Genomic DNA, 22433 nt, shown 5'->3' with positions numbered 1-22433 from the left:
TTTGTAACTTTGTCGGGTTCTGAGGCATGGGCCCCACTGATCATTTTTGAGTTGAATTTTGGATTTTGTTAGATAATTTAGTATTTTCATATGGAATTGATTCTTATAATTTATGTTGACTGTATCGAATTATTTGTGACAAGATTCGAGGCGTTCAGAGGCCGAATCGCGAGGAAAAGGCTTATTGGAATAAAGAATTTCACGGTTTAAGGTAAGTAACTCTTCTAAACTTGGTTATGAGGGTATGAATCCTTGAATTACGTGTTATATGAATTGTTTGGAGGTAGCGCACATGCTGGGTGACGGGCGTGTGGGCGTTCACCATAGAAATTGCGACTTAATTATTTTCGTGGAGTTGCATACTCAAATAATGAAGTCATTATCCACATATCCTCTATGTGTTAGAGAAATTTGAGCTCAGACTCGTATTAGAGGTCATGTTTAGGATATGTGACAATATTTTGGGACCCACAGAGGTCGTATTGCCGTTGAACTAATTGTTTAAAAATGTAAATTTCATATTCAGTTACATCAATTATTTGTACATCATATCTCAGTCTCTGTTGTCATTCATTGATACATTAAATCATTATGTCAGGTTGATTTTTATGTCGTTGTGAGCCCGAGAGACTGGAGATTGTGAGTGATATTTATGGGATCGGGTTGTACGCCGCAACATATTTTATTTATTTATGCCCAGATCTGGCTATTATAGCGCTTGGGCTGAAGGATCCCCTATGGAGTTTGCACCCCATACAGTGAGCGCAATTGATTTTATATTGAGGGATGGATCTTCCCTGGGCATGGATCTTGCCCGAATCATTTATATTTTTGGGATGGATTTTTTCTGGCATGGATCTTGCCAATTATTTATATTGAGGGATGGATCTTGCCCGAATCATTTATATATTTTGGGATGAATTTTCCCTAGTATGGATCTTGCCAATTATCTATATTGAGGGATGGATCTTCCCTGGGCTAGATTGACCTTATGCAGTACTGAGTGACTGACTGTCAGTGATATATATTTGGGGGTGGATCTTCCCTGGGCTGGATTGGCCATATATAGTACTGAGTGATTGAGTATTGTGAGAGTGTGAGTACACGAGGTTTCCATTGTGGTACATCACATACAACATGTATTTTGGCATGTAGATATAGAGATGTCATATTCCTCATATCATGCTGAATTGATCTATTTTGCTTGTATCGGGCTTATTTGTTGAACTTGAGAATATGCCTACATTTTTGTACTTTTATTTCTAAATTGGAATGTGCTTGTTGAGCTCGTCACTACTTTTAGCCCAAAGGTTAGTCTTGTTACTTATTGAGTACATGTGGTCGGTTGTACTCATACTACACTCTGCACTTCGTGTGTAGATCCAGGTACTTCCGGATACGGCGACTGCTATATTTCTGAGTTTCATCTGTTGAAGACTATCGAGGTAGTTGCTTGGCGTCCGCAGACATTGACTCTCCTTCCTTTCAGTTACTTGTACTATTTTATATTTTTAAACAGTGTTTTATCAATCAGACTATGTTATCATTTAGATGATCATGTACTTAGTGACACCGGATTTTGGGAGTGTATTTGTATTAGTATTTGTGGGATTTTCTATTAAATCTAAATATTATGTTTTCAAACTTAAAAGATTATAGTGATTTATTGAGGTTATCAGCTTGCCTAGTATTGAGATAGGCGCCATCACGATATGTAAATTTTGGGTCGTGGCAAGTTAGTATCAGAGCCTAGGTTACATAGGTCTCACGAGTCATGAGCAGGTTTAGTAGAGTATTGAAGATCGATAAAGAGACGTATGTACTTATCTTTAAGAGGCTGTCGAACCCTTAGGAAAATTTCACTTTCTTGTATTCTGTCGTACAAATTTGTTGATTCCGAAAACTAAATTTCTGTTATTCTATTCTCTCACAGATCGTGAGGACACATACTACCAGATAGGATGGCCAACCACCAGTGCTACCAGTTAGGGCCATGAGAGACCCCGCTGTGGTAGAGGTCGAGGTGTAGCTCGCACAACAGTTAGAGCAGCACCGGTAGAACCACCAGTTTCTCTAGCTCAGGAGCAGGTTCCAGATATAGTTGAGCCAACGGGACCAGCTCAGGTACCAGCTATGTCTATTGTGATTCCAGCCTTTAGGAGGCTTTAACCAAGATATTGATTATTTGCACTGGCCTTACTCAGGTAGTTTCAGCTCAGGCTGCACCAGCCACTTCTCAGGTCGGGGGAGGAACTCATACCCCTGTCACTCATACTCCAGAGCAGGTAGTACAAGGACTTCAGATACCGGGGTACTACCAGTTTAGCCGGTTGCAGCTGCTGAGGCCCAAGTGGGTCCTATTATGAATGATGAGGAACATAAGAGACTAGAGAGATTTAGGAGAATTCGTCCTCTATCATTCAACGGAACTGCATCAGAGGATGCTCATGATTTCTTGGACAGATGCCAGCGGATTCTTCATACAGCGGGTATTCTGGAGACCAGTGGGGTCTCATTTACTACTTTTCAGCTGACCGAGGTAGCCTTCAGTTGGTGGGAGACTTATGAGACGAGCAGACCAGTTGGTGCAGCACCACTTTCATGGCATGAGTTATCCGTATTATTCTTAGAGAAGTTTGTGCCACAGACTCGCAAAGAGGAACTGCACAAGCAGTTCGAGCATTTACGTCAGGAGGACCTGTCCTTGACCTAGTATGAGATGCGGTTTTCAGAATTGGCTCGTCATGCAGTTTGGTTGGTTCCCACTGAGTGGGATAAGATCAGGAGGTTCATTAATGGCCTCAACCAGCAGTTCCATTTTGTTATGACTCTGGGAAATGTAGCAGGTGCTAAATTCGATGAGGTGGTTGACACTGCTCGACGACTAGAAATGGTCCGTACTCAGGAGCGTGAGGAAAGGGAGGCCAAGAGGTTTTGTGGTCCGGGTAATTCCAGTGGTGTTCCTTCTGGGGGGACAGTCCTATCACGGCAGGGGTCGACCTTATAGGCCCGCTCAGATGGCTTGTCTAGCTCATCGTGGCGCATCAGCTAGCCATGGTTCATACAGTGCTCGATCGAGTCAGTCTTCTCTTAGTGCACTTCTAACTCAGAGTTCATCTCATGAACCATTAGTTTAGGGTTCATATGTACTAGGTTCTTCTGGTAGTTATTTTGGTTCTCGAGGTCCACCTCAGTACTTGCCGACATTTTCAGAGAGGGGTTGCTTTGAGTGTGAAGAGTTGGGTCATGTGAAGAGATATTGTCCCCACCTATCGGGAGGTCCAGTTCGGTAAAGGAGTCAGGTTGCGACTCCCGCAACAGTTATTTCACCACCCGCCCAGTCAATACGGGGTGAGGCATAGACAGCTAGAGGTCGCCCTAAAGGGGGAGGTAGATCAGGCGATGGTCAGGTTCGATTATATGCTATTCCTGCCATGCCAGATGTCGTTGCTTCCGATGCAGTGATCATATGTATTGTCTCAGTGAAGCACAAAGAAGCTTCTATATTATTTGACCATGGTTCCACATATTCGTATGTATCATAATATTTTGCTCGTTATCTGGATATGCCCTGTGAGTCCTTAGTCTTATCTGTTAATGTATCCACGCCTGTGGGTGATACTATTGTTGTGGACCGTGTATATCGGTCATGTGTAGTGACTATTGGGGGACCGGAGACTAGAGTCGATCTCTTATTTCTTAGTATGGTTGATTTTGATGTAATCTTGGGTATGGATTGGTTATCTCCATCTCATGCAATTCTGGACTGTCACGCAAAAAGCATGACGTTGGAGATACCGGGTTTGCCGAGGGTCGAGTGGAGAGGTGCTCTAAATTATGTTCCCAGCAGGGTAATTTCTTATTTGAAGACCCAACAGATGGTTGGGAAGGGGTGTTTGTCATATTTGGCCTTTGTGAGAGATGTTGATGCAGACACTCCTACTATTGATTCTGTATCGGTAGTGCAAGACTTTTCAGATCTATTTTCTGCAGACCTGCCGGGTATGCCACCCGATAGGGATATTGACTAGGTGTCGGACACTCAGCCCATTTCTATTCCTCCATATCGCATGGCACCGGTTGAGTTGAAAGAATTGGAAGAACAACTATAAGAACTTCTTGATAAGGGGTTTATTAAGCCTAGTGTGTTGCCTTGGGGTGCACTAGTTCTATTTGTGAAAAAGAAAGATGGTACTATGCAGATGTGCATTGACTATAGGCAGTTGAACAAAGTTACAATCAAGAACAAGTATCCTTTGCCGCGTATTGATGATTTATTTGACCAACTTCAGGGAGCAAGGGTGTTCTCTAAAATTGATTTGATATATGGGTATCACCAGTTAAAAATTTGGGATTCAGATATTCTAAAGACGACATTCAGGACCCGCTATGGTCACTATGAATTCCTCATGATGTCTTTTGGACCAACCAATGCCCCAGCAGCATTCATGCACTTGATGAACAGTATATTCTATCCATATCTTGATTCATTTGTCGTAGTATTTATTGATGATATCCTGGTGTACTCACGTAGCTAGGATGAGCATGCACAACACTTGAGTATTGTATTACAGAGGTTGGGGGAGGAGAAAATTTATGCCAAGTTCTCCAAGTGTGAATTTTGGCTTAGTTTGATGGCGTTCTTAGGGCACGTGGTGTCTAGTGAGGGGATTCAGGTAGATCCGAAGAAGATAGAGGCAGTTTAGAGTTGGTCCATGCCATCTTCAGCTATTGAGATTCAGAGTTTTCTCGGCTTGGCTGGGTATTATCGTCGCTTTGTCGAGGACTTCTCGTCTATTGCGGTACCTATGACTAAATTGACCCAGAAAGGTGATCCATTCAGGTGGTCGGATGAGTGTGAGGAGAGCTTTCAGAAGCTCAAGACTACCTTAACCACATCTCCAGTTCTAGTTTTGCCTTCAGCTTCAGGCTCTTATACAGTGTATTGTGATGCTTCTCGGATCTGTATTGGGTGTGTCTTAATGTAGGAGGGTGGAGTGAATGCTTATGCTTCGCGCCAGTTGAAGCCACATGAAAAGAACTACCATGTTCATGATTTAGAATTGGCAGTCATCGTTCATGCATTAAAGTTTTGCATGCAATATCTCTATGGTGTGTCTTGTGAGGTATTTATAGATCATCAGAGTCTCCAACACTTGTTCAAATAGAAGGATCTAAATTTGAGGCAGGGGAGATGGTTGCAGCTGCTAAAGGACTATGATATTACTATTCTGTATCATTCCGAGAAGGTCAACATGGTAGCCGATGCCTTGATTAGAAAGGCAGTGAGTATGGGTAGCCTTGCTTTCATTCCTGTTGGGGAGAGGTCACTTACATAATATGTTCAGGCCTTAGCCATTCAGTTCGTGAGATTATATGTTTCGGAGCCCAGTCGGGTTCTAGCTTGTGTGGTTGCTCAGTCTTCTTTATATGATCGCATCAGAGAGTGCCATTATGATGATCCCCATTTGCTTGTCTTGAAGGACACAGTCCAGCACGGCGATGCCAAATAGGTTACTATTGGAGATGATGGGATGTTGAGGATGCAAGGTCGGATTTGTGTGCCAAATGTAGTTGGGTTGCGTGAGTTGAATCTTGAGGAAGCCCATAGTTTGCGGTATTCCATTCATCCGGGTGCCACTAAGATGTACCAAGATTTGAGGCAACACTATTGGTGGAGAAGGATGAAGAAAGATATAGTGGGGTTTGTAGCTCAGTGTTTAAATTGTCAATAGATGAAGTACAGACAACAGAGACCAGACGGATTGCTTCAGAGACTTGAAATTCCGGAGTGAAAATGAGAGCGTATTACCATGAATTTCATAGTTGGATTCCCACGGACTTCGAGAAAGTTTGATGCTATTTGAGTGATTGTGGATCGGTTGACCAAGTCCGCACATTTTATTCCAGTTGGGACTACTTACTCTTCGGAGTGGTTGGCTGAGATTTATATCTGCGAGATTGTCCGCCTACACGGTGTACCAGTGTGGATCATTTCAAATCGGGGCACACAGTTTACATCACATTTTTGGAGAGCAGTGCAGCGAGAATTAGGCACACAGATTCAGTTGAGTACAACATTTCACCCTCAGACGGACGAACAGTCTGAGCGCACTATTCAGATATTGGAAGATATGTTGCGTGCTTGTGTTATAGATTTCGAAGGTTCTTGGGATATGTTTCTGCCGCTTGCAGAGTTTGCCTATAATAACAACTACCAATCGAGCATTCAGATGGATCCGTATGAGGCTTTGTATGAGGAGACGGTGTCGGTCTCCGGTAGGTTGGTTTGAGCCGGGTGAGGCTAGGCTATTGGGTACTAATTTAGTTCAGGATGCTTTGGAAAAGGTTAAATTGATTCAGGATCGACTTCGCACGGCGCAGTCTAGACAGAAGAGTTATGCCGACCGGAAGGTTCGCGATGTTGCTTACATGGTAGAAGAGAAGGTACTACTCCGAGTTTCACCAATGAAGGGTGTTATGAGGTTCGGGAAGAAGGGCAAGTTGAGTCCTAGGTATATTGGGCCTTTTGAAATACTTAAGAAGATTGGATAGGTGGCTTATGAACTTACATTGCCACCTAGTCTATCGGGTGTTCATCCAGTATTTCATGTATCCATGCTCCGGAAGTATATCGGAGATCCGTATCATGTTTTGTATTTCAGTACAGTCTAGTTGGATGGTAATTTGACTTATGATATGGAGCCGGTAGCCATTTTGGATCGGCATATTTGAAAGTTGAGATCAAAGAACATAACTTCAGTGAAAGTGCAGTGGAGAGGCCAACTATTCGGAGAAGCTACCCGGGAGACTGAGCGGGAGATGTGGAGCAAATATCCACACCTATTTGACACTCCAGGTATGATTCTAAACCCGTTCGATGATGAACGTTTGTTTAAGAAGGGGAGAATGTAATGACTCGATCGATCGTTTTGAGTATTACAACCCCGGTCCCCCATTTACTGCTCATATTTTGCTTTACAGATGTTATGTGACTTGCCGGGGTAGTTGGTTCGGGTCCGGTGAGGTTTCAGAATGAATTGAGATACTTTGTCTTAAGGATGAAAACCTAAGTTGAAAAGGTTGACCGAATGTTGAATTATATGTAAACGACTCCAGAATAGAGTTTTGATGATTCCAATAGCTTTGTATGGTGATTTTAGACTTAGTAGTGTGTCCGGATAATTATTTGGAAGTCTGTAGTTAAATTAGACTTGAAATGGCGAAAATAAAAAATTGAAAGTTTGACCGGGAGTTTATTTTATTGATATCGGGGCCGAAATCCGATTTTGTAAATTAGAATAGGTCCGTTATGCCATTTATGTCTTGTGCGCAAAATTTGAGGTCAATCGGACTTGATTTGATAGGTTTCGACATCGAATGTAAAAGTTGGAATTCGTTGTTTTCATTAGGCTTGAATTGGGGTACGATTCGTGATTTTAGCATTGTTTGATATGATTTGAGACCTTGACTAAGTTAGTATGATATTTTGGGCCTCATTGGTATAATTAGTTGAGGTCCCGTGGGCCTCGAGTTTCAGATGCTTAACGGATCAAAACTTGGACTTGGAGAATTCTCGAAAATTTCCAATTCTGGTGCAATCGCACCTACGATGGAATTGGTCGCAGGTGCGCGACCGCATAAGCGACATGGTGAGCGCAGAAGCGGGCTGGAGCATTGTGGGTAGAGGTCGCAGATGCGAGGGAAGTTCCACATCTGCGAGGTCGCAGATGCAAAGATGCGACCGCAGAAGCGAAAATAGGGGGCCTGGGGGGCCAGGCTGCTTCGCAGAAGCGGACTTCTTGTCCGCATAAGCAAGGAAGCCGCATAAGCGAAGAAATTCTCGCATCTGCAAGACCGCAAATGCGGTTAAATATTCCGCAGAACCGAAAGCACTGGTCTGGTTACAAAAACAGAGGGGTCCGAGATTTTCTCATTCTTGGACATTTCAAATACGGTTTGGGGCGATGCTTTAGAGAGAATTCACGGGGAATCTTGAGGTAAGTCACTTGTGATCATTGTTAGTCAATAATATTGAATCATCATTGAGTATTTCGACTAGATTACGTGTTTTTGAGGTAAAATTCGAGGATTTGGGCCTAGAGATTTGAAAATAAGATTTGAGGATTTAAAGGTCGAGTTGATGTCGGAATTTGGTATGGTTGGACTCGTGGTTGAAGGGGCGTTCATATTTTGTAACTTTTGTCAGGTTCCGATATGTGGGCTCTACTGATGATTTTTGAGTTGACTTTCGGATTTTTGTTGGAAAATTTTATATTTTCATATGGAATTGATTCCTATAATTTGTGTTGACCGTATCAAATTATTTGTGACTAGATTCGAGGTGTTCGGAGGCCGAATAGCGAGGAAAAGGCTTATTGGAATAAAAAATTTTACGGTTTGAGGTAAGTAACACTTCTAAACTTGGTTATGAGGGTATGAATCCTTGAATTACGTGTTATATAAATTGTTTGGATGTGACACACATGCTAGGTGACGGGCGTGTGGGCGTGTACCGTATAAATTGCGACTTAATTGTTTTCGTAAAGTTGCATACTCAAATAATGATGTCATTATCCACATATCCTCCACGTGTTAGAGAAATTTGAGTTGAGACTCGTATTAAAGGTCATGTTTAGGCTATATGCCAATATTTTGGAATCCACAGAGGTCGTATTGCCGTTGAATTAATTGTTTAAAAATATAAATTTCATATTCAGAATCAATTATTTACACATCATATCTCTGTCTCTATTGTCATTCATTGATACATTATATCATTATGTCAGGTTGATTTTCATGTCATTGTGAGCCCGAGAGATTGGAGATTGTGAGTGATATTTATGGGATTAGATTATACGCCGCAACATATATTATTTATTTATGCCTGGATCTGGCTATTATAGAGCTTGGGCTGAAGGAGCCCCTCTGGAGTCTGCACTCCACACAGTGAGCGTGGTTGATTTTATATTGAGGGATGGATCTTCCTTGGGCATGGATCTTGCCCGAATCATTTATATTTTTGGGATGGATTTTCCCTGGCATGGATCTTGCCAATTATTTATATCGAGGGATGGATCTTTCCTGGGCATGGATCTTGTCCGAATCATTTATATTTTTGGGATGAATTTTCCCTAGCATGGATCTTGCGAATTATCTATATTGAAAGATGGATCTTCCCTGGGCTGGATTGGCCTTATGCAGTACTTAGTTACTAACTGTCAGTGATATATATTTGGGGATGGATCTTCCCTGGGCTAGATTGGCCATATATAGTACTGAATGATTGAGTATTGTGAGAGTGTGAGTACACGAGGTTTCCATTGTGGTACATCACATACAACATGTATTTTGGCATGTAGATATAGAGATGTCATATTCCTCATATCATGCAGAATTGATCTATTTTACTTGTATTGGGCTTATTTGTTGAACTTGAGAATATGCCTATATTTTTGTACTGTTATTTCTATATTGGACTGTACTTGTTGAGCTCGTCACTACTTTTAGCCCAAAGGTTAGTCTTGTTACTTATTGAGTACATGTGGTCGGTTGTACTCATACTACACTCTGCACTTCGTGTGCAGATCCAGGTACTTCCGGATACGGCGACTGCTAGATTTCTGAGTTTTATCTGTTGGAGACTATCGAGGTAGCTGCTTGGCGTCCGCAGACTTGTACTCTCTTTCCTTTCAGTTACTTGTACTGTTCTATATTTTCAGACAGTGTTTTATCAGTCAGACTATGTTATCATTTAGATTCTCATGTACTCAGTGACACCAAGTTTTGAGAGTGTATTTGTATCAGTATTTGTGGAATTTTCTATTAAATCTAAATATTATGTTTTCAAACTTAAAAGATTATAGTGACTTATTGAAGTTATCGGCTTGTCTAGTATTGAGATATGCGTCATCACAACATGCGAATTTTGGGTTTCAAATTACCTTCTTTTGGATAAATGACAGCTTCTATTTGGTAAATAATTAACCTATTGAATTTAACCTTGAATTAATTGAGTAAACACATGGCACAAATCAGTAAGTGTATTAAGCAATAATGGACAAATTGTTATTGGAGGGGATCTCCACCCCTAATAGTGAGTGACACTTGTTAAAGAACCAATTTGGGTACGTGAGGAACGGGATAGAATTGTACAGTCAGAGTCGATCCTGACCCGATTTTAACCGCTTTACTGCAAACTTGTTTGATTTTTTATTCTTCACTGAGCAAACTTGTTTGATGACTTTCTAAATTAATGACAGTAAAACTATCAAGTTTTATAAGAGGTTAAGTTATACTATACACTATCAAATTAAAAAGATATTCAGGTAAATTTTCTTAATTGTGTTTCTTTGTTGTCCTTATTTTTCGAGTGCATGAAATCCTTTCCCCCCCTTAATCTAAGAGAGAGTTATACAAATTTTCCTCAAATTTGAACTTATAACATAAACAGTCTAACTCTTTTTATAATAGTCTCGTTAGTTTCGATATTTTATTGACTTTTATATCAGTTGATTGTTGAACACATATAATAACATTTGCTATTTAAATATTATGAATGTTATAGAAAAAATAATCCAAAAAAATCGATTAAACTTTAGTACGTATTCTTTAAATCTTAAACTTTATACAGAATGGAAAACTTTTGTCTAATGGATTATAAATATATGTGTAGATATTTCAATGAAATAAAATATTTAATTATAGAAGTACGTACTCACGTATAATTCTTAGTCATAAGTGGTGTATAGTTTAAAATATTTGGTCAAAAATTGTAGCCTTATTAAAATTATCTATTTAAAATATTTGATAAAAAATTATAGATCTATTATCGACAAACATAGAAATTTTATTTCTATAAAAATGATTGTTATAGAAGGTAATTTTACAAAGAATGTACTATTATAAAGATAATTGTTGTTGTTAGATTACTATGAAAAAAAGTAAATAAACATAAAAAATATATGCCAAAAAAATTGACTTTATACTATTACATAGAGTAATTGTTATAAAAAGGTTTAACTGTACATTCATTGTGAGTTAATATTTTCACAAACTGCCCTTATTTCATTATATATAACAAGCTATGTTATGTTGTAATATACACAAAGAGACAAGCTTAGCTTCATGTTTTAATTTTATAATATACTTTATTATATATTCTAATTGTTTATTAGTGGATGCATGTATTTAAATTGCTCATAGCACACAATTTCTTTAGGCTTTCCTACTTAAACGATGATGTTGGGAAAAAAAGTAAATGAGGAAGAAAACCTTTAATTCTCTTTTAACCTGTCTTTCCCTTTTGATTTTGTAGTACTACTTTTTAGTGTTATTTTTAGTTTCTTCCTTCTTAATCATCTAAAAATTATTTGAAGAAGTTGAATAGAGATCGCAAGAACTAGATCATCATTCAAAAAATATAAAATATAGTTTTTCTGTACAAAAGGAAAACATTAATTAATGTGTAAGGGCAAAGTTGTTTCTTTGTGTAATAAATAATTTTATTACATAAATAATAAAATGGTAGAGGGATGGATTTGTGTAATATTTGAAATTACAGAAAAGGCTTATTACTAAAATGAACATGAAGAGGAAGCGAGAGGATATGGAGATAGTGTGGCAAACTCCCGCCAACCCACCCGAACGCCATGACTACATCTTCCGCAATGGTAAGTTTCTTGAGCTTTGCCTCATATCCAACTTCTGTTACCTATTGCGTTGTCTTTTCTCTGCAACAAAATTTTTATGCTTTTCTGTTCTGCTTTTGCAGGAATACGCTATGTCAGACCTTACTACTTCGAATTCATTTCTCATGTATGAGCTACTACTCTCTCTTTGTTTATCTGTCTATTTGCAGAACAGATGCTTATCGATTGATTTGGCCATTTTCTTAATGAATTTGTCAAAACCCTAACTAAACCCTGTATATGGATTTAAATTTGGTTTAAATTCATTTTTCAGGTGAAAGCCCGGTGGGCTGGGAAGACAATTGTTGATCTCTTCTCTGAAGAATTTAAAGGGAGACCTCGTGATTACTATGTATGTTGTTTCTAACTGTTACATTTCGTGTTTACGTATATCCTTTTCTTTTGTTTGTTTGCTGGCATACATGATACATGAATGATTGCAATTATACTGGCATAAATGGTTTGATATATGCTACATTTTGAACAGGCCTAACTGTGATTTTACTTTTTTTGAATTGGAAATTATGTTAAGTTGAATTATTTGAGTGATGATAGCATATGCTTATAGCCTACCCTGATTGTTCGCGCATATTTTTGATTGTCTTAAGTACTACTGGATGTTCACTAGTGTACATCTGTATAGCAGAGGCTAATTTAGATGGTTTTGACTTATTCTAGGAATCTGCTGTTAAATCTGGACGTATACAAGTTGATGGACAAAAGGTGCATGTTTCATATGTAGTTCAGTCATCACAAAAGATTAGCCATTTCTTGCACAGGTTTGTACTGATTCAAGTTCTAGCCTCAGACAGTTAGTTTATTGACATCAATCTTCTGCTTGTTTTTTCTGTGGTCAATCCTTCAATAGATTTTGGTTTTCTTGATTTAACGTGTGTTAGCGATGGATCTTAGACTCAGCATCTGATTTGACATTTTCCAATCATGTTCTGTTATGCAATTATGAGAACATGACTGACAAAAGGCTGTAGGCATGAACCACCAGTGATGTCGTGGGATGTCGAAATACTATGTGAAGAACCAGATGTGCTGACAGTTTGTAAGCCTGCTTCTGTTCCAGTAAGCTAATAACGATTTCAATCTTTATGGAGTATCTTTGTTTCCTGTTTCACCATTCATTTAAATAATTTAAAAATCTTCTCACATATAGGTTCATCCATGTGGAAATATCTTGTTCCTTTCCCTCCAATTTTTCAAGGACTAGTCAAGTTTGTTTCAGAGTCGACACTAATCTCCATTTACTTGCTGAATAGCTTTTCCCTTTTACCACTCGGTTGCATGTTTATGATCTGTCCCTTTGGAGTACAGAAGGTTGTAGATTGAAATAGATTCTCACCATGTGACAACTTTTCAAAAAGAATCTAGATAGTGATCAGAGGACTGATACATTTGGTAGGATCCCTCTAAGAAGAGAACGGGTGTACTTTTGCTTTTGATCTGTAAATGCTTTTGCCTGCACTTTCTTCATGCTATTTTATTAATACAATTACCAATTCAAAAAATAAAACTTCCCAATTAATCTGTTATCCACGTTTGTGTTGGATGGCTAACTCATTTCCGAAGATTGCATTATGTTTTCTTTTTGTCTTATAGTTGTTGTATTGTCCTTGCTTCACCATTCATATATATAATGTAAGCAATTTCTTCTCATTTGTAGGTTCATCCATGTGGACAATACCGCAAGAATACAGTTGTTGGTATACTACAAGCTGAGTATGACTTGGCACCTTTGTTTCGTATCCTGTGTTCCCCTAGTGGCAGCAGGGCATAACTTTCTGTTTTGTTATTTATACTGGAATCTAGTATATTTCACAAGTCACATTAAATATATCAACTTGTTCTAGTCTTCTCTTGACTTTGGTGTTAGCGGTTCATCGCCTAGATCGCTTGGTCTCAGGACTACTTATCTTGGCTAGAAGTGCTTCTAGGGCTGACCTCTTCAGGCAACAGGTATATTTTCTGTTTTTATGATTAAATTGCAATGAATTGCAAATGAGAGAAATCATAAAAATAATAGATCTCAATGCATAACTGCTTTCTAACCACACCTATTTTTCCTTATTCTTTGTCAATATCAATACGTTAGCGGTACGAGATGAATAAGTTCCAAATATAACCAGATTTGGTTAGACTCCAGCAGCTTTGTGCTCAAATGCTTGTGAGGAGGTGTTAAAATGATTCCTGTCAAAATCTTTGAAACTGACTTTACACACATATGATACTCTTATTCAATGCTTGATTTTACAATCCTACTTTGTGTTCCAGGATTTCAAATTAAGGGACCTTTCTTTCTAGTTTTATTGAATAGAGAAAGCATATTGCTGTACTATTCGAAGTGTGGCGTTTGAAACCTCACTAATCTGACTTAAATTTCTAAATATGCTATTTGTTTTCAGAAGGCTCCTGCTGAACTAATTTAATTCTTGTTTGTAAATACTGTCAGCTCCTCTAATTGTCTCTTAATTATGAGGTAGAATATTTTCCAATTAATGTTGAATTTACTACATGGGGACTATTGTCTACTTCCTAAACTCTACAACAGAGGCTCTTAAAGATTATTTTTTGATATCTTGGCATCAGAATCTGAGTTCTTGAAACAACTGGTGCATAATTGATGTATAGAGTTGAAAATACAACGTTCTTATGGGGTTGAAGTTAGTTTCGTCAGAAGTTTCTTGGTCTATACATATATTATGGAAACTATTTCCACAGCTATACATTCAATTGAGCATGACTCTTTCTGAGTTTTAAGTGCACTGTTGGATTACTTGTTTGATCAATCTTTTTTGCTGGACAAAGTTGTCCCCAGTAACTAGTGCTGGACATTTTTTGGAGTTCGTTAGCACTTGTTTCCTAGATTGAGACATTGTATAGGGGCTAGCAATTCACTTTTGTTGTCTGTATTTATGCTTCTTGTAATTAAGCCTCTTGTAATCTTGCAGCTTATGGATGCTTTTTTTTTAATGAAACAAATTACGTCATCTTAAAAATTATTTGTTTCAGCTGCTAAACTTCACTGCGCTTCTGCTATTCTGCAAGTAGAATCTGTTCAGGTGAAAATTAACTCAATTCCAATTATTTGGACAGCAATAATTGGGTGACCTACATATCTTGAAGTCAGTTGCAAAAACTCATCCAGATAAATATCTTACAGTTCTTATAACATTTTCCTTAACCTAGAGCAGCTCCAATTTTCCAGTTCCCCTCTGACTTTTCAGAAAAGTATCTACTGAGTTCTTCATTTGCTGCTAAATCGATCTTTTAAATGGTTGGGGTGGAAGACTTTAAGCACATGCAAAGTCAAACCAATGTATTTCAGACTCAGAAGTCCATGCTTTCCACCCAGTAAAGTGTAAACTAATCTTTTGAACTGTCGAATAAGTAACTACTCGTCTTGCTTATCCATCCTTTAATTCCTATAGGCTGGTTTACTTTCCATCTATTGTTAACTGAACAGGTGTTTCTAAACCCTTATTAAGTACACCTTGGTTTTTTTTCCAGATAGAATCAGGAATGGTGCAGAAGCAGTATATTGCGAGAGTGATCGGAGTATTCCCAGATAAGCAGGTATCGTTCATCTCGTCATTCATTCCCCTCTATGCAGCACCCCCCTCTTAACTCTATTCTTTGTACTCTTCACAATTACCGTTTTTACTTTTTTGACTTGCCTTTTCTCCTTGCTTCTTTCCTTAGCAAGTTGTGAATGCTAATGTCAATTACAATGCTCGAGAAGGAAGAAGCACAGTTGAGGTAACATGTTCTTTTGAAGTGTGTACATCATTAGTGCCTGTTCTCCCCTCTTTCTAGTAAATTTGCTCTTTCAGCTTTTGTATCTTGTTCATCAGATTTAGCTCAACTTATGATGTTGGTTGATTTAGCTCTTGCATAGAACGTGACTTGCATTATAGTATTTGAACCAGTGGAAACATAAAATTTACTAAAGCTGGAGGGAAAGCTTGAGGAATGGAATCTTCCTTTTGCGCTGCAGAATGCTTGAATCTTGCACATATGATGGAGTAACGATTTATAACTATTTCTCATTCAGTATTCTACATTTTAGAAGCAAATACGATACTGATCCTTAAAAGATAAGTATGCCTAACCCCCTGCCTCTGCCCCATGCCCGAACTTCCCGTTTGGTGGCTACAGATTGGGCAGAAAGAAGACAGGATTTTAGAACCTGAAAGCAAAAAGTTGTAAGAGAATATAATGTGTCTGCTTTATAGAGCTTTTGTGCAACATTGTTGTTGATAGAAATCGTGCAAAGTAGTCAAATTTTCTTGTCACAGTAACACAACATAAATGACTGCAAATTTCCTGTATCTGAGCTAGTTCCCAGAAACTAAAACATTCGTTTTCTCTCCTACATTTTCAGTTAGAATTCTGAATTATTAGTCTATCACTAATTGACATGACACCAATTTTAGTTATTCACAATGTTAACCTGCTTAATTTGCTTATTCTTACACATCAGTCACAATCGACTCCTTGCATCCCTCATATCTCTGCAGTGTCAGAACTCGTGCTCTCTGAAAACTCTTTTGCCGTAATTTGCTAATCTTTTTGAATCATCCTTCTCTATCACTCTCCTTTTCTTCTTTCATTCTAACCCATCACTTACCAATTGTAACTTGATGCTATCTCTTGGAGTGGATGAAGTGTAACCATGTGGTGACAACAATTGGGCGATACAATATAGACCTTTTGCTAATTCATCGGGGGATGACAACTCTTTTTTATTTTGAAAGTCATTTTCCCAATTTTTCTGCTTCCCTTTTTCACCTAGAGGAGTTGTAATGTAATATGGGAGGTCTTCTGTCACAAAGTCGAGGAAAATAAATAGTGAAAACCGAACAATGTTTGAGCCATCAAAAGTTGAGTTAAGAAATGTGCTGTTTACTTTTTCATTGGGTGAGGAGATTATGTTCCAAGGTATCCACCTGTGGAGATCAAAATCTCAATGCAGGGCTTCTATACCTTACCATATATAAATAATAATAAAAAGAATCTCAATGCAGGGCGGGCTGTAAAAGCGCAATTGATTGACTTATCTATTGGTTGTAATTTTGTAGTTGAATAAATTGATTTGCTATGCGAGCTTTATCAACCATTTGATTGTGCTTTGGGCTTGGAAAACACACTTTGTTATGAGTGGGTTCTGTTTCTTGTTTGATATTATTAGTCATGCTAGTCATCTTGGGCTAATCGTTCTAGTAGGTGGGGGATGGCCAGGGAAATAGTACTGCTTCGCTGAAGGGAAAGACTGCCTGTACCAAATTTACAAGGATGAGTACCAATGGGAAGCACAGCATCGTTCTGTGTGAACCAGTGACTGGCAGGACACATCAGGTACTTAAAATGTGATAATGACAATTTTCTCGTATCATTTATGTCCCTTTATACCCACCCTTCCCTCAGTTAATACAAAAAAAAAGAAGAAACTTCTGCATTTTGTTGAATCATCTGTTGCTTTTTATTTATATTTTTTGAGTTGAATATCTTTTTTGCTTGAGTAACATCTCCGTTTAATATTCTAGCTCTTAAGTTTATCTGTTTTTGTCCTAATCCATAATTAGAGTGCAATAGATTCATTTGTTGTGAAATTGCATCTTCAAATGATTTATGCCTTTGAGATAAGATACCTTTTGTCCTCGGTTTTAATCGGCCGTTTCTTTTAATATTCTTTGGTTGAGGCATTTCTATTGAATGTGGTTTCTGAAGGGAAATCTTAGTAGCTCAGTTGGTTGACTATCTGAAGTTTCACCTTGTTGGTGAGGGGTTCGATTCCCCACCTTGTAATCCCCTCCCCCCAATATTTTTTTAAATATAAAAATGTGGTTTCTGGAATTTTTATTCGTGTCAGTCAGAACAGTGATATTGCTAGCGAAATTCTCTCTTTAAGGATGATTAGCTTGATATACCTAACAAAATTTGCTTTAAAACAGATACGTGTTCATCTGCAATATACAGGACATCCTATAGCCAATGATATGCTCTACCTGTCTGAACTTGTGTCTAATCGTTCTGCTGAAGGATTGAGTGCGGATAGAGCTGCAGCTAAATCATGTTCTCCTCCAGAGCCCATCTCTCTTGAAAATGACACTAATGACACGGCAAATGACTCCAATGAAGATTTCAGCATTGATCCTGTGTGTACAAATTGTCCAAATCTTGCTCCGAAAGGGTAAGGATGGTGTCTGTATTGCATAATTCTTGATGGGTCGATTCTGGAGTGCATGTCCAACCTTATAGTTACTGTCCATACATGTTTATGGTTGAGGGGCTATGGTGACCCTTAAATTTTGGCAAGTACTATTGTAACATAGCAATTTGCAGGTTTGTTTCTTAAGCCAATTGTTCCTCAGTGAGCATTCTTCCTTCTGCTATGCCATTTAGACCTATGAGGCTCATCCAAAATAATGGATTTCTTGTTTCCCCAAAACCACTAATACTTCTGGATTCACAAAACTACTAATATTCCACTTTTTAGTTTGCATTTAAGAAATTTCAATTTCCTGCACAAAATTTGGGTAGCCTTCCACTCTCTACCTTGTACCGTTCCATGAGTCCCTCTGATTCTAGCCACAGTCTCGAACTTGAGGTAAGAGCTCTTCCTTTCCCACTTTTAGATTAAGAGCAATATAATTTAGTTAAAAGCCATCTTATGGTAACCCAGGAGATCAAGCACAAACCGCCTTTCAAAATAGAATAAGTTAGACAAAAGAAATTGAGATGACTATAATGCCCACCAAGATCAGTACACAACTGTTCGCTAGTTAAACACACGGAAATGTAAAAAAATTCTTTATTTCAATGGTTCAAGGTCATCTTAGCACCGGAAAATCGTTGAAAGGCTGATTATCATTTGACAATTTCTCTTTACTGTTACCGATTTCAAAAGAAAAAAAACATTGAAAGGCTGACACAGGTATGAATTGTAAAGTTACTAGTGCGCTTTAGCCTAAATTTACTGAACTTTATCTTGATAAAGCTTCTTTGTTTGCTCATCTAAGATCTTGTGTTCTTTTATGACTAAATGGTTGTAAGCTTGTGCATTACCCCTCGGTTTAGGTTTTGAGGCCTAGACTATGAATGTGTGGCTAGATTTGTCTGGTTGTTGTTTAGTTAAAAAAAAAAGTACCACTTGTGACCTTACTCTTGGTTTTAGAAGCCTTTCTCATGTTTGGCTTGATTGATGCCCTTTATTATTTCAAAATGCAGGTATGAGGGAAATGAAGAGGGTCTATGGCTGCATTGTGTAAAATATTCAGGACCGGGCTGGATATATGAATGTCCACTTCCAGATTGGGCATCCCTAAGTTGATATGCTCTTTTAACATTCATTATACGTCTGATTTCAGAACTGTGTTATGCTTTTGGTGCTCCGCCTCTTGTGCTTTGTTCATTCTTGTGCAGCTGGATGACATGCGTCCTGGTAAATTCCTGGAGTGCTGCGAATGTGATTGGGGAGGCACCCATGTGGTGTTTTAGGTCTTCGTATGATGCATGGTGTACCTTGAATTTGGATTTATGGGAAGTTAGCTTTGGATAACTTTCGATCCCAACTGGTTTATGAACAAGTGTTTTGCAGCAATTGTTCCAGAAACAATTTGTGGAAGTCGCCTGTGTTTGGCAGAGATGATTTTCTTTCACCATGTTAATATTGGATTACTCAGAATCTACCCCCTTTATTTGTACACCAGCAGTACGGAATCTTTGGCAATTAATAAACGGTGGCTCAAATGTCCCTAACGTTTGTTTTTTTGTTCAAACTTACCCCTATATCTAACAGAACTAATCTGGTCAATTTTTGACTTTTACTTTGCCATGTAACATTTTCTTAACCTGCTACGTGTATTATCTGTATTAAATTAAAACTCACCTGCATTTTTTAAAATACCCAACGATCCTGACCCGCTCCTGTAACCCACCCATTACCAGTTAATTTAAATCAACGACCCCTTTCTTCGTTCTCATTAATAAGAAACACTAGGGTTCTAAAACCATAACACTTGTCCATTATTTTGACCTAAGCTTTTTACAAGTACTCTGTATGTGCTTGTGGTAGGCTAGTGCCAACGTCGGTGTAGGGGTAGTAGATACCTGGCTGCCAAAGGCATATAAAATCCTGCCCTCGTAATCTTTGCTCTCCAGCAATAAAGTCAAAACCTAGATCTAATGCTAGCATTCTCGATTCTTATGGTCATTTTTTCTTGGGGAGGATATGGAAGAAACAATATTCTTGTTCTGTTCTTGAAGCCTTGCAACTTTCCAAATGTATTAATTAGAGAGTTAATATCTCAAAACCCACCTAAGCTATACCGATTTTGTGAGTATCATACTTAAACTATTGGGGGTTTTCATTACCCCTGAACTACAGTGAACCCATAATAAAATACCCCCAAGGAATATGTGGATGAGAAAGTGCTTTCAATCTCTAAAAGGTACGCGGGAGCTTAAAAAATTAGTCCACGGGGAATGTACAATAGCTGATTAGTCCAGAAAAATAATAATTCCTAATATTTTCTTATTATTAACTATTTTTAAAAAATAAAATTCCTTATTTCTATCACTTTTTTCTCCTCTCTTCTTATTTCTTTCTTCTTTATCTTTTTTTTTCTTTTTTGAACGAATTCATCTCTTCTTCATCTTCCTTGACCCAAACTCAACTGGGTTTAGAAATTACAGGTTTCATTATAAATTTCTTCATCCATTTCTCTTCTTTTGTTTTTCAAAATTATTGTAAAAACACTTTCTTTATACCTTTTTCTTCATTTTATTTTCTCTTATTTGAAAACTCGGTATCTTCTTGGGTATGAAAATGAAACCTAACTTGGAATGAAAAGTGTAAATGAAATTCGACATTTATTCAATAGAAAACCCATACATTTTGGAATAAAACTTTAAACGCTAACTATAAATCTGGATGAATTCCTAGTATCCCTTCCCAAACAGTACTTTTGCAACATAAAAAAGAATGAAAATTATCAAACAAACCTATGAAATCAGCCTTCATGGTTAATTTGAATATCCAAAAATAATAATTCATAAAGTGTATAATTAGATTTTGTATAAATTTTTTGTTTCAAATAATAAAACTAAATTATGTTAATGGAAATTAATTCCGCTTGGAGTGCCACTTGGCAGACTTAAAATGGGTTTGGGGCGTGTATAACTCAGGCATTACCTTATACTCTTTAAGGGGTTTTTAATATATGGGGGAGTATAGTTCGAGGGTTTTGGGGACACCGAATAGTTTAAGTACGTAACTAACAAAAACGTAATAGTTAGGGATTTTTTAGGGTATTCATTCTTTAATTAGATGATTTTAGATTAAATACGGATCAAGAAGCAAACTTGTATTCTTCTAATGAGGAATACATAATAGTTCATAACAAGTTTGAAGAGATTAAGCTGTGAGTCATAGGAGCGGGTCAGGGTCATTGGATGTTTTAAAAAATACAGGTGAGTTTTAAGTTACGAAAAAGGGCCATATATATCCCTCTACTAGCTAAAATAAGTCATATCTGTCTCCCATTATACTATACAATTAAAAGAGTCCTTACTGTTTGTGTCCAAAAATTAAAACGCCCCTCTACCGAATACTCCCAATTTTAAATTAAAAATATCCACGTGTCAGCCTCTTACTGAATGAACTAAACCCACCCCTATTTTTTAATTGACCCACCGACCCAGCTAATTTTATCCGACCCACCCGATCTTTTAATTAAAAAAGAGCCCCAACACATCGGTTCTCTCATTTCCTTCCTTCAACCAATGAGAGAAAATTAGAGTTCTTCAAGAAACTACGTTGGCTACTTTAATTTCTTTCATTATCACTTATTTGATCTTAATTTCTTAATTTAGGTTGTAAATATTGTCCAAAAAGGTGGTTTGGCATATCAAAAAATAGTTCTTCATCCAAGAGGAAGTGCCATTGTGGGGAATATACTAACCACTTTACTTCGACTACTCTTTTTAACTCTAGAAGGAGATTCTACAAGTATCCAAAATAAGAAGTAAGTGATTATTATTAAATTTTGTCGTGTTTGAATTTGTTTATAATTTACCGAATTGTTTCCCTTTGATTTGTTTGAATTGTATTTTGGTTTTACAGGATGCTTCATGTGGTTATTGGGAATGGTCAAATGACCCTATTCCCGATAGAGCACTCGTTGTAATCAACAATTTAAGGTCTCAGTTGGATGCGAAAAATGTTAAAATCAGTGCTTTGAAGTCGTTGTTGGACAATGTTAAAACTGAAAGGGATAAATTGAAGGAGAAAATGGTCGCCATGAAGGCAAGAAACCATGTTCAAGTGACTAATTAGAAAAGAAAATCCTCAAGATGAAGATTTTTATTTTCATTTTATGCTCCCTTTATGTTGGAATTTAAGCTGCTAGGGTAATGAATTAAAGTTGATTATGATACTTGATGTATTTGGTAGGGAATGTTACCTCTTTTTTTGATATTTTGTAATTCCACAAATTATGTAGGCGTAATATCAAATGAGTTCACTTTTGTTTAGACTACTTCAAATCTTGGAACCTTGATGTTTTAAGTTGAAGTTTAAGTTGTAATGTTAATTGCTCTTGTTAGTTCTACTACAGATTTAAGTTGAAGTTTAAGTTGCTCCATATTTAAATTGAAGTTTTAAATTGCTCTTGATGTTTTAAGTTGAAGTTTAAGTTGCTCCATATCAGTTGGTTGTTCATATAGTAAGTT

The 22433-nt window shown here is 37.7% G+C and overlaps 1 protein-coding gene across 1 annotated transcript; it reads left to right on the top strand.

Moving 5' to 3' along the window:
• Positions 1-11392: 11392 nt before the first annotated feature.
• Positions 11393-19460, top strand: LOC107791949 (RNA pseudouridine synthase 7). Its single transcript, XM_016614112.2, has 12 exons — positions 11393-11672; positions 11774-11817; positions 11965-12042; positions 12369-12469; positions 12680-12767; positions 13366-13444; positions 13576-13658; positions 15210-15275; positions 15402-15458; positions 16926-17057; positions 17654-17892; positions 18930-19460. Exons 1-12 carry the CDS (start codon positions 11582-11584, stop codon positions 19030-19032), a joined length of 1161 nt encoding a protein of 386 aa, XP_016469598.1. The 5' UTR covers positions 11393-11581; the 3' UTR covers positions 19033-19460.
• The last annotated feature ends 2973 nt before the right edge of the window (positions 19461-22433 follow it).

The sequence above is a fragment of the Nicotiana tabacum genome, chromosome 4, assembly GCF_000715075.1.
Source record: "Nicotiana tabacum cultivar K326 chromosome 4, ASM71507v2, whole genome shotgun sequence".
NCBI classification, from domain to species: domain Eukaryota; kingdom Viridiplantae; phylum Streptophyta; class Magnoliopsida; order Solanales; family Solanaceae; genus Nicotiana; species Nicotiana tabacum.
This window is presented reverse-complemented; position numbering and strand designations above follow the sequence as displayed.

What these genes read in the sequence shown, in the direction of transcription:
- LOC107791949 (XM_016614112.2), top strand. Translation starts at nt 11,582, where the DNA reads ATGAACATGAAGAGGAAGCGAGAGGATATGGAGATAGTGTGGCAAACT. An exon ending in ACTTCGAATTCATTTCTCAT is followed by an intron (nt 11,818 to 11,964) that starts GTATGAGCTACT and finishes TTCATTTTTCAG; the next exon opens with GTGAAAGCCCGGTGGGCTGG. An exon ending in ATTAGCCATTTCTTGCACAG is followed by an intron (nt 12,470 to 12,679) that starts GTTTGTACTGAT and finishes AAAAGGCTGTAG; the next exon opens with GCATGAACCACCAGTGATGT.